The 12,233-nt window shown below is 37.9% G+C and overlaps 1 protein-coding gene across 2 annotated transcripts in view; it reads right to left on the bottom strand.

Moving 5' to 3' along the window:
• HOOK3 (hook microtubule tethering protein 3) overlaps window positions 1-12,233 on the bottom strand; it is an 85,223-nt gene that overhangs the window by 71,008 nt on the left and 1,982 nt on the right. For both annotated transcript variants that reach the window (XM_066181585.1, XM_066181584.1), the window contains exon 2: window positions 655-740. In XM_066181585.1, coding sequence (XP_066037682.1) covers window positions 655-740 — 86 coding nt within the window. The remainder of the gene's footprint in view (window positions 1-654; window positions 741-12,233) is intronic.

Raw genomic sequence — 12,233 nt, 5'->3', positions numbered from 1 at the left:
AGAGAGACACCTGGACATGCATGGAGCCCAGCAAAGGGCAATTAAGATGATTAACAGACTGCAGTTTCTGTCAAATGAGGTGAGACTGAGAGAGCTGTGTTTGTTTAGCCTCAAGAAGAGAAGGCTCAGTAGGATCTTACCAATCCTGTCTATAAATAACCCAATGGCTCCTTCTTTTTATACCCTCACATAATCTCAGTGGTGTCTGGTGAAGAGGCATGGGGTAGTGGAAACAAACTAAAAAGTAATTCCAACTGCAAACAACTAAACTGACAGTTCCACTCAGTTTATCATGTAAGCTTTATTACATTGAACTAATTCTAACACTACTGACTATAGTTATAAACAATAATCAGGGCCAATTACCTTTACCTTGCACTGATTTCAATTGTAAGTGTGAATATCTAAGTTTAGGTTTAATTCAGCTTACTTTCCAGTAAGTTAACACTTAACTCTTCTCTAAAACAAAACATTTTCATTTAAGACAGTTATCTGTAAACTACAAAGAAAAAAATCATTAGTCATGCTGCAGTTTAAAGAACCATCTAAGCCACATCCTTACGGAATATCAACTATGGAAAAACACATGTAAATATATAAAAATGTACAGATAAAAAAACCTGTATTTAATTCATTAAGTAAACAATTACTTACATTTTTTGAAGAACCTGAGCCATCACAACCCCACTTGTTAAATCTTCCACGGTCTGGCATGGTGCCTCAACATTAAATGTTTGGATCTGTGGGAGAAAAGAAAAAGTTATCATTGTTTTCTTCAATGTCAAGGAATTTTCAAAAATTTGAAAAAAAATGCTACCAAACAGCAAACAGAATAAACTCCGTGCGTTTAGTGTACATGTTAGGTTTAAAAAGCTTTTAGAAGGAACACCGATCCCACAGAATGCCCATCCCTCCCCACAATGAGAAGATAAAATGCAGATGGACATATTCCAAACTTGATTATTCCCTACTATCAGATGGAAGAGAAGAACACAATGCTGTGAAACCCTAACTGGTCTATACACTACTAAAATTCTGAATATTTCATGTTGCTGTATTAACACAGTGACAGGTGTAACAGTCCACAGCAAAGCTCTTTTCTTCCTTGCGCTCTTGGTGAGAAGAATCAGTCCAGATCAGGACAATCTTTTAAACTTGTTTAAGTTACTTGATTATTTACTTTAAAGTAACATCATTTTTAAATTATGTGGATGAGTTTGCAAAAATAATTTTGATGGTATTATTTGGAAGGTATCTGCCTAGTGCTGTCTGCTACTATCCTCCTCATAGGGGAAAACTTGAGCTTATTTGTAGAAAGCAGTACTCATACACACAAGGGATAAGACAGTCTACAAGAGCACTTGCAGCTTCAGAGTACATAAATGTTAGATACATCAATCACTTTTTTTCTGAACATAAAGTATAACCATTCATGCTTTAGTGGCATTTGAAAGAGTAACAGTGGTTAGTCATTTCCCAATAAATACCCTTTATATGCATGTATTACAATAAAAGACAATTCATGTTCCAGTGGGAAATTTTGAAGGTATTTCCCTGAGAAGGCTCTCAAACAATCAAGCAGACAATAGCGAGATTCTCCTTATACCCTTGGAATAGGTATAGGCACTCTAGGTCATGTAAGATATAATAGGTCATGTAAGCACTCTAGCAAGGCCATTTAACATTAATTCGGAGTACATTTTAATTTTTATTCTGGAGAAAAAACCTAACACTCAGCTAGGAAAAAAAATAAAAAGCAATAATATCCATGAAGAGTCAAAAATCAAGCTCTCAAAGCATGCCTCCTGATTAAGTTCAACTGTGACCAGTCAATAGTAATGAATGATGTCCATGTTCCAAAAGCACATGAATAAATTAGAGAGTGGCATATAAAACAGACAGAAGTGACTTCTGCACTTCCAGTTCAGATTTTCTTACAGAATGGTCTGAGTTACTTAAAAACCCGTACAGCTGCTTCTCCAGAAAATCAAAAAGACATCATAGATTGTCAGGACACTAGGTGAAAATCAGAGTGGGTAGGTGAGGAAAAAAACCCACACGTGAAAACACAACACAACAGGATATAACACTAAATTGCTATTTTGCCAGAAAATTGAATTTACCAGTAATCTCCAATCTGTGGTAACACTGTTGAAGGAATACAGAGACAACTCTGAGTCCCAACTCAGCAACATATTAAACAATAAATAATACTTCACAGCTACAACAAAAAGGACTGCAATGACATTATGGATGCTTATGCTTGAAGAAGTCCAAGATGATAAAATTATCAAGCCCAAACAATGAAAACTTTTTTCTAATTTTGCATATTATTTGTTTAAATATCAAACTGAAATCACTTCGCTGCACAAAAGCGAAATCAAAAAATCACTTAAGAACTACTACTGTTATGCTTTTTCAGAAGTAGACAATGTTAAATGCTCTTTTCAAACAAGCAACACCAACATAATTAAGGTCTTGAGTGTGCAAACTAACCAGTGTGTTTTAGACTTACTTTGTAACTTGATATACTAAACACTTCCTTGACTAAATAAAAGGGTATGTAGATGATACTACTACAGTGAGAGTCAAGGAAGGATGATGAAGCCTATTTCCAAAGCACCGAAAAACAAGACGCATATTCTCTGTTGTTTTATATATAATTTTATCATCATACTTCGCCAACACTTCACATAGATAATAAGGTCAAAACTGGTCATTAAGGTCAAAAAAAGGTCATTAAGGTTCAGGTGACCTATCTGAACTCTTTCTTCCTCCCACAGACACACGTGCAAGATTGAAATTGAGGAAAATAATGTTTTTCATAGTGGGACATCACAGAACAGAAAGAAAGACTTAAACTAATGTGACTTTTACTTTCATACACATTTAAATTTATTATAAAATGTCTTTGCTTTTATATCTCAGTTGTGTCAAATTTATGCTGCAAAACATTTATACAAATCTTAAATATTAAAGAACTATATGCTTTTCCTATCCTTCAGAAATTATCCTTCAGGGATATATATGAAAGTAACAAATTTTCTTCAGAAAACCTTACACAAAATAGTATTTCAAATTTACATCAAAGTTAAACCCCTATACCATTGCCAGTTCTACAATACGCTAAACCACTCTAGGAAAGTAAATTCATTTTCCAGAAGGGAGAATGTGGCAAATGATAAGAATGTAGCAAGACACAGAGTTCCAGCTATGAAGAAAAAGAAGCAAATTTGTGTGTTTGTGCCTCTAAACAGCTATTCAATAACAGCTGTTAAAACAGTGCTCTTCCTGTGCATTGTGATGTGTCTCCTGGAAGACTTCTCTCCCTTCATGCAGGAACTGCTGCTCTGCTCCTACTTTTTGAGTGCTTGCAATGCAGTCCTAATCGTTAGCTGCACAGCACTGAAAATTATTTCCTGTTAACTGTTATGATTACTGGGGTTTTTTCCCACTTCTTGAATTGCTGTATGGAGCCTGTACGTCACGTCTGTGGGCATATGAGAATCTCCTGAAGTCCAAGGCCAAGTGCTGCATCTGAGCTGGGGGAAACCCCCCACCAGCACAGGCTGGGGGATGAACAGGTCAAGGGCAGCCCTGCTGAGAAGGAGCTGGGGCTGCTGGTGGGTGAGGGGCTGACCATTAGTCAGAAACAGGTGTGACCAGAAGGTTAAGGGAGGTGATTTTCCCCCCTCGACTCTCTCATGAGACCCCACCACCCTTAGTACTATGTCCAGCTCTAGGGTCCTTTGCACAAGGAAGACAAGGATCTCTTGGAGCAGGCCCTGCATAGAGAAAGGCTAGGAGACCTGGGGTGTTTCAGCCTGGAGAAGAGAAGGCTTCAGGGAGACCTCACTGTGGACCTTCAGTACCTAAAGGGACGGTGAGCACACATTTTTTTTAATATGCCTTATAACAACCAGAAAAGCAGTAACTGTTTTAAATTGAAAAATCACTGCTTCAGACTAGATAAGAAAGAATTACTTTATGATGAGGGTGGTGAAACACTGGAACAGAAAAGTGGTAGATGCCCCATCCCCAATAAGGTTAGGCTAGGCTCTGCACAACCTGATCTAGTTGAAGATGTCCCTACCCAAAGCTAAGGGGTTGGACTACTTGACATTTAAAGGCCCCTTACAACACAAACTATTCTATGATCCTATCACACAAGACTCTGGGAAAAAGAAAGGGGTAAAGTGAAAAACCCCAGCCACTTGGCTCAATCACTAGGTCTAGTAGGCCTTCACACCTTCCATTAACTATCACGCAATGAGAGAAAAGGGCTCTTTAATTTTATTAAATATTAATCCAGATCTCTGATCCACATGGACATGAACAGTCAATTTTTATACAAACCTTAGAATAAGGTTTGTTACAATGCAAAGGAGGCTATCACTGGGGACTAAATAATTGATTCAGGAAGACAATACTTAAGAAAATTCAAGCTCCTGATTACATACATGACTGGTGAGGATTTGTTAGCTGCAAGAGACAGGATGCAAAAATGTATTTAATGAAAAATACTTTTCATATGAAGATCAGTGAACTGGAAAATACTCAGTTGTCAAAGACAGTAGGTAAAAACCAGGATAAAAATGTGATGGGGAATCAAGCATCCCATGAAACTTGATGGGGGAAAAAAAAAGTTAAAAGGAAAACAAAGCAAAGCACCTCAAAGCAAAAAAAAATTTCTCAATTACCTTTTCCTTCTCAACACTAAGTGATAATGAAAGACTTGCTCTTTGCACAGCGATTATATACACAACTTGGTTTTTATTAATGATGCAGTTATGTAATAAACCACTTAAGTACCCTTTTGTGCTAACATCTGAAATTGTTATTAGTGGTTCTTAGCAGATAAAACACTATGTGACTGTTTACCTTAAGCACAAACACAACAAACAGTAACACCCAGTTTCCAATTTATCCAAGCATAGCACTCCCTAGTCACTGCTGGGAGACAAACTGAGCATAGGTACACAGATTCTGACCAACTTGCTTGTTTCTGTCAGGTTTTGCCACTCTCTTTCCTGCTCCTCATATTTTATTATTATTGTCATTGTTATTATTGTTATTAGCATACTTAGTACTATGTTATATTCATTATTAGTACTATTCTATATTTATATGATCTCTAGCTTATTATTATTATTACTACTGTTGTTTTATTTTGTTTCAATGATAACTTTTTCTTATGTCAACCTGCAAGGTTTACCTTTTCTTACCCATTCTTCTTCCCACTGGCAGGGGAATCAGGACGGAATGAGTGAGCAGTTGTTTGTTCCTCAATTCCCCCAAGGGTTAAACCACGACACCAGCACTTTTGAATTATTTATCCACTATTTTCCTATATTTTTGGAAATGACTGTGCAAGCTTACAGCTGGTTGCTATGCAGAGCCAGGAACAATGCCACTTCTGCCACTACAGAAGAAACAAATCACAGAGACAAGACAAGGAGAAGTGGCTGTGAAAGGAGACAAGAAGGGAACCAGCTTGACTGGGCTAGATGCAAAAAGCACATTGGCAGAGAAGAATAAGGCGGATAGGATACTTCTGTCCTTGCATATTAATCCTGCATTACCTACAAGATCTGCAAGAATCTCACTGAAACAACATTAACTCAGCTTCAATGCCTGGAGGAAACCAGAATATCAATTCTTTTCACAACAGCGATGTAATTAAGTGATACGCACAGTTGTTCAGACGTAAAATTCTTGTATTGAGACAGTCCTTTCAAATTAGAAGTGGATTCCCATGCTAAAAGCAGATCTTGTCCTTTTGGACAACCTTAAGGTTTCTTCGCCCATTTTTCTCCTCACAGTTGGTAGCACTGCTATCTTCTGCCTGCATAATCATGGCATAAGCTGTCTTTTCATGCTTTCCAAGATAACAGCAGGCTGCATGAAACAAACAATGAAGAAACAGACTCTCTAACAAGCAGCAGCTTTATTACAAGACTTAAATTTGTAAATGTTTCCAGTGATTTTTAGGTTGTCAGACTTCCATTACTACAATCTCAAAAGTTTCTTTGCAATCCAGCTGTAATGTTAGCTACTCAGTTAGCCCAACAATGAAATGATAAGCTTTTTACATTACTGGTCAGGGTGGGGATTCTTCTGGGAAGGACTTGAATATTAATTTTTTAATAATTTGCCTCTCACTTTATGTATATTGTGTTTAGCCTCAAATATCTGAGTAGGTCAAAGCCATTAAATATCTCAATCAAAATATTTTACTCAAAGTGACACTTTTTCAGACATTAAATACTTCCTTTGCAGAAACAGTGCAGAAAGCAGAAGACACACCTTGACTAAAGCATACTTACTAAAGGACTTAAGAGATGAGAGAGCCACAACAGCACAAACCAGTTACAAGTGCACTGTCTTGGCACTGCCACTAAATTGCTGCTAACTGCCATGTTCAAGTATGACAAACTACTAAGATACAATGAACAGAGCCTCAAGTCTGAATGGTTTTTGGTTTAACCATTTCAGAAACATTAATGAGAAGACAAGCTAACATATCAACTCCTGTGGTGAAAATGAATGTTCTCCTGTTCTCAGTTGAAAGCCAGATGAGCCAACGGATGAAAAAGAATTCTACACAGGATCTGTAATGAAGATAAAATGAAGATATGTAATACGTAACAGGATGGCCAAAACCAACAGCACCTTAAACCAACAGTTCTTTCCATGCTTTCATCTATTTCATCATGTCTTACTTAAAAGTACTATGCATCAGTCAATGCTTTCTCTTTTCAAAATACAAGCTACTAATAAAGTGTAAAATTGCCAAACATTAAATCAATGCACCCACATTTATAGGATGCGTACATTCACACTGCACCAAGCACCAATGAATTTTAAAAAGATACAGAATTGCCTTTTAAGACTAGAAATAATCTTCTCATGGGAAAAAAACCCAATCCAAAACACAAATGGTAGGATTTCCAGGAATCCTCTGCTAATCAGAGTGCAAAAAATTCCATCTCTACTGCCCAGAAGAGACAAAATAACACACTTATAATGGTGTCACATTAGACACAGAAATGGGTTATCTTCTGCCTTCAGTACTCGGACTCACAGAAGCCTAGATGTAATCCAGCCCATAAAACACGAACCTTTCTGTAAAAGTAGGTGTTCAATGCAAATAGCAGAACAGTGCTCAATGAACTAAAGAGTGAAATTCTTTCTATTCTGAATGAAGATGGCTGGGCTACTAGAAATCTGAACAACATCAGGCAAATGTGCCCAAACTGATCCATACTAAAATAAACAGGCAGCAAGACATAGCATTTATATGAGGGCACAGGGCCAAGTAAAGTCAATTAATTTCTTGGCCAGTGGCTAGCTAGAGAAACTTTCCAAATTTATACCTATTTTTAATATTGCTTAAACAACAACAACAGCAACAAAATCAACCAAACAAAAAGCAAACAAAAAAAAAAAAAAAAAAAAAAAAAACAAAACAACAAATAAATAGATAGCTTTCCCCTTGAAAAATATAGGAGAATAACAACTATTTAAAGCCCGTAGTTCCAACCTTAGCAGCTATAATTCAGATGAGAAACAGTCTCTATTGACAGGTGAAAATAAGAGCTCTCTTCCCCAAAAGCACAGAAGATGAATCCAAGAACACCAAGTTCTACTGAAATATCATTTGCACAAACTTTCTGATCAGTGCGGAAACATAGGCTTTCACAGGATCACATGGGTAAGAAAGATTTAGTTGCCAAAAGACAGGATTAAGAGAAGGCTGGCACAAAATTTTCACCAGGTTAAGAAATTTCAGACTTAACAGATTTTAGAACCGATAACTTATGTATAGAACACCACAAAAATTAGCATATTTTGAAGTTCAAGTCTTCTCCTTTTCCTTATCTTTATTTCAACAATTACCTGAACTTTATGGAATTTTGTGCAGAGTAAGATTTTTCAGAGGCTGACCAAATTCCATGATTCCTTAAAAAAAAGGCAGTAGCCACCATGTAACAGGCAGCCATCTTTTGACATTGTCCATAAAACAAAATCATTAACCCTGCCAGAGAGATGAAATCATGCTGGGCATTTTCTCCTAGCCACAAAAGGGGCAGCAGAATTAATAAAACCAAAACCAAACACACAAAAACCACACACAAAAATTAATAAAGAAACAAAAAAACCCCACACATAAATTCTGTTGCAGGTAATCCAACACTTATTTCTACTTATTCCTACACTGAAGTGAAACTATGGATACCTTGCTGCCATGGCAAATAAGTTCACTCAAAGATTTCTCTTATGTAATCCTGAGATGTAGAAAGGCTGTAATTCATTTAATACTTTGCAAAACTGCAGTGAATAAATTACAGATGCTCATTTCCCTGATCTGTTGTCCCCAAAACATAAATCATGCGGGATTAAATACACTTTTTTTTTTTAAGTACTCTAACTTAGCTACCTTGAGAGTCTTAGCTTAAAATGGGAGGTGCGTGAAGGATACAAAGCACTACACTTACAGCATGACACACTTTTGCAAAGAAGCTTGCAGCTAAAGGGCATGAAAGAGCCCTAGAAATTCCAGGGCTAAAGCACATGATCATCAGATTTACAATGCATCTTCTTGTGCAATACTTGCTCCACTACCTGCACCACTTCAAAAACATTTCCTGTGTGCCCTCTTTGAACGGCTCCCATCCCTTTGTGGCTCCAGTGAGTCCACTGAAACACAACTCCAGCTTTGTATCCATTAAGAAGCTTCTGTCTGCCACAGGCAGGAGAGGAGTGCTGCCTGGACTCCCCCGCCCTCAGCCTTAGAGAGCTTTTCCCTTCGCTGAAACCCTTCTCCTTTCCATGCTGTCTCTTTGCTCTCTGCCCTGAACGAGCAGTACTAAGGAACTCACGGGAGGGAATGACTTAAGTCACGTATGGCAAAGGCAGACGGAAAAACAATACAAGCATACTCTGTAGGGCAGGAAACCACTACCAGTGGTTAAGGGAAAGAGTTAATCCCACCCCCTTTCCTGTATGGCAGGACCTGCCGGGCTGTTGGCAACAGAAGCCACAAGGACACTACTAGCCTCTTCCCCTCACTTCCAACCATGCATTCCTGACGTAACCTTGTGCTAGTGTTGGTAGCCATGTGACAAATAACCTCGCTGTCGTTTGGAGTTTTTTTGTTTTTTGGTTTTGGGTTTTTTTAATTAAACACTAGGACTTGCAAATTAAATTGAATAAACGACCCCAAACTTAGGTTCTGAAGCTGGGGCACTTAAAAAACCGAATTTAGGCAAAGACGCTTCTAAAGAACCGGAAAGACTCAGCCAAGAAAGGAGAGAGCAGCAAGTGCAACTGTGTAGCAGGGGAGACAGGAGAGGCCCAAGGCTCAGCCTGAATGTCTGCAATGGCTGCACCGAAGTCAAACACATCACAGCAAAGATTTCTAATGGTCCAGGAAGAACAGAATGACAGAATATTATCTCAAAGTTTACGAGCCCCAAAATGTCACAATCAAGAAAGACAGTTGTGCAAAATTCACAGTTTTACTTCATCTCCTTGAAACATCTGTGTTTAAGTATTTCAGCGAAGAGAAAAGCAGGTGTCTCTCCACACCTCCCATTTTGAGATTAACAAGCTAGCAGAAAAGTTGTTTCCTTTACACTCACTAAGGTTCACAGTTCCTAGCAGCAAAATCTGTTTCTTCTCCAAGTAACATCTCCCAGCCCCTCACCAAAAATGAGGGGCAGAATTGGGAGATGAAATTGAGCACATACTAAATCATACCAAAATGTTTTTTTCCTTCAGAGAACTACTGTAAATGTACACTGTATAGAACAGCTTTTCAGGAAAGAGAAAATACAAAAAGGAGAATTTGGGAAAAGGCCCCAAAGAATGAAAATCTAATAGAGTCAAAATGCACATATGATGAATAATGCCTGCACCTCCAAATTCTGTGTTCAGTCTTTCTTTCTCAGGTTGACTTAAAGGATGGGAGGATGGCAAGGAACATATACAAACCACACCCTATCACCTTTACTTACTGTACTCCTATGTTATCAGCCTTCTATCATTTGCTCTTCAATATAATCTTGAAGAGATTTCTGTTTCTGCTTGACCTCTCAGCAATACATTAAAAAAACCCCTATTACCCAATAAAGGTGAATGTTACACTCCGAATATCACAGTCATAGACAACTATCCCTTTAAAAGCTGGAGCAACAGATTCGTTATTATCTTAGTGAGAGGTCATAAAATATAAAAAAAAAAGGTTGCTCAGCCTACTAGTCATTCATATTAGTTACAGGGGCTGCGATCTGCCTGGTTCCTTAAGCCATATTCCATGATTGCTGACAAGCTAAAGTTTTTTTTGCCTCTGAACAGCAACACATTGTATTCAAACATAACAGTTTTCTTGATTCACTGTCATCATCAGCACAATCAACTACTCCTGAAATACGTTTTTTCAAGAGGTTAAGACATGTTGATGCAATTATATTATCAGAAGAAAATGAAACTCTACAATTTCGTGGTCAGTGGCCAGGGAGTGGAAAAAGAAACAATTTAAACAGGCATAGCAAGTTGTCTACAATCTTGGCATCTACAAGAAATAAGAAGAGTACTTAAAAATGCAAATGCACAAGGATCAAGAACAGCATAATCTAAAAAGAACATAATTGGACAGCAGGGAAGAACAGCCTTCCCAGTAAATTCCCCCTGTAATTTCTCTTTGAACAAGGTGCCTATCAAGCGTTTGCTAGCAGACTTCTTGAGGAATCTGTTTCAGTAGTTGGTCACATGGTCTCTGTATTCCATACCACCAGACAAATCCTTACAGCTGGGGACAGGCAATGACACAGAAGACAGCAATATACTGTGCGGAGGAGATTTTTTCAGCCAAAAAGGGGGAAAGGTCAAAGGACTCATACCACATAAATGACTAAAGTGCTTATAAAATGGAGGATGCTGAAATAGCAGCCTTGCAGTGTTTAGAAAGTTCTCACTTACCACAAAAGTTTTAACAGAAATTTTATTTGGACTTGAGGGTTGGAAAAGAAAGAAAAAAAGGCAAGATGCAGCTTGGTGGAGGCAGCATATACCAAAATAAGAGATATTTATCATAATGAAAGAAAGTTCATGACATCTCCACATCAACTTACTACTTACAACCACACAGCAGCAACCTCTTTGAAGAATCCTCCTGTTTACATACCAATGCTAAGCAATCTTTTCAGTATCATATCTTAGTTCTATGCTAGAAGAGAAAACTACTCAGGTTACATACTAAAAGCCTGTAGCCATCACAATTATTTCAGATACATTAAACTGTAACTGGCACAGGCACGTTTGACAGCTCTCCACATTTTATGAAATGCCTCAGCTCCTGACATTACACACACACAAACAACCCAAATGGAACACCAAAAACCCATGTGCTCATGTGTGAACCAGTCTTAACTTTTAAACAAAAAAAGAAGTTGTCAATCTCTCTTGGATACACTGAAACAACTTCAGTATTATTACGGGTTTACCTCACAGTCACGTTTTTCTAAAATGCCTTGGGTGAACTGCACCTCGGATAACAATCCCATAGTGCACAGGATAGTCTCAGAGGAGGTTTGTGGGAGATTTTTGGTAGAGCAATAGTTCTACACTTACAGTAGTTTGCAAACACTGCTGAATGCCAATATCAATTTTAAGAGGCCTCCACTCCTTGAGTTTTGCTCAAATTACCACTACTGTGGCTGTCTCAAAATAACATCATGGTCACCTGCTAAAGTGACCAGCTCTTTAAAATCCTACACAAAAATTATTTAGGAAGCCATTTGATGACACTGTCAGAGAGGTGAAAAATAAACAATACACCCTGAGATAAAGCCTAACAATAAAAATGGGTACTGGCAAAATATTAAAAAATAAACCAAAACATATTCAGAGGTAAGCAGCTTGCTCTGGCTTAAACACAGCAGAACAGAAATCACAGGCATGCAAAGTAAAAAGCCTAAGTGATATTCTCCTTAATTAAAATCATGAGTTGGCAGAGGGAGGAGCACTTTCTTTTCACCCTATATCCATCTGAGCAAACATTCAGTTTAGGCCAAACAGGTTCTCAGACTTGCAGAAAGCTTTATCGATTCAAAACACAGACAAACCAGTTTAAATACTTCTGTATGAATGTTAAGCAAGCAACCTGGGAGGCTAAACCAGTTCTAAAGAGCAGCCAGTTTCTCTGGCACAATGGGAAATGACTGGCCTTT

The sequence above is a fragment of the Chamaea fasciata genome, unplaced genomic scaffold (genome assembly GCF_029207755.1).
Source record: "Chamaea fasciata isolate MVZ Bird 193981 ecotype frontalis unplaced genomic scaffold, bChaFas1.0.hap1 SCAF_4, whole genome shotgun sequence".
In the NCBI taxonomy this organism is placed as follows: Eukaryota; Metazoa; Chordata; class Aves; order Passeriformes; family Sylviidae; genus Chamaea; species Chamaea fasciata.
This window is presented reverse-complemented; position numbering and strand designations above follow the sequence as displayed.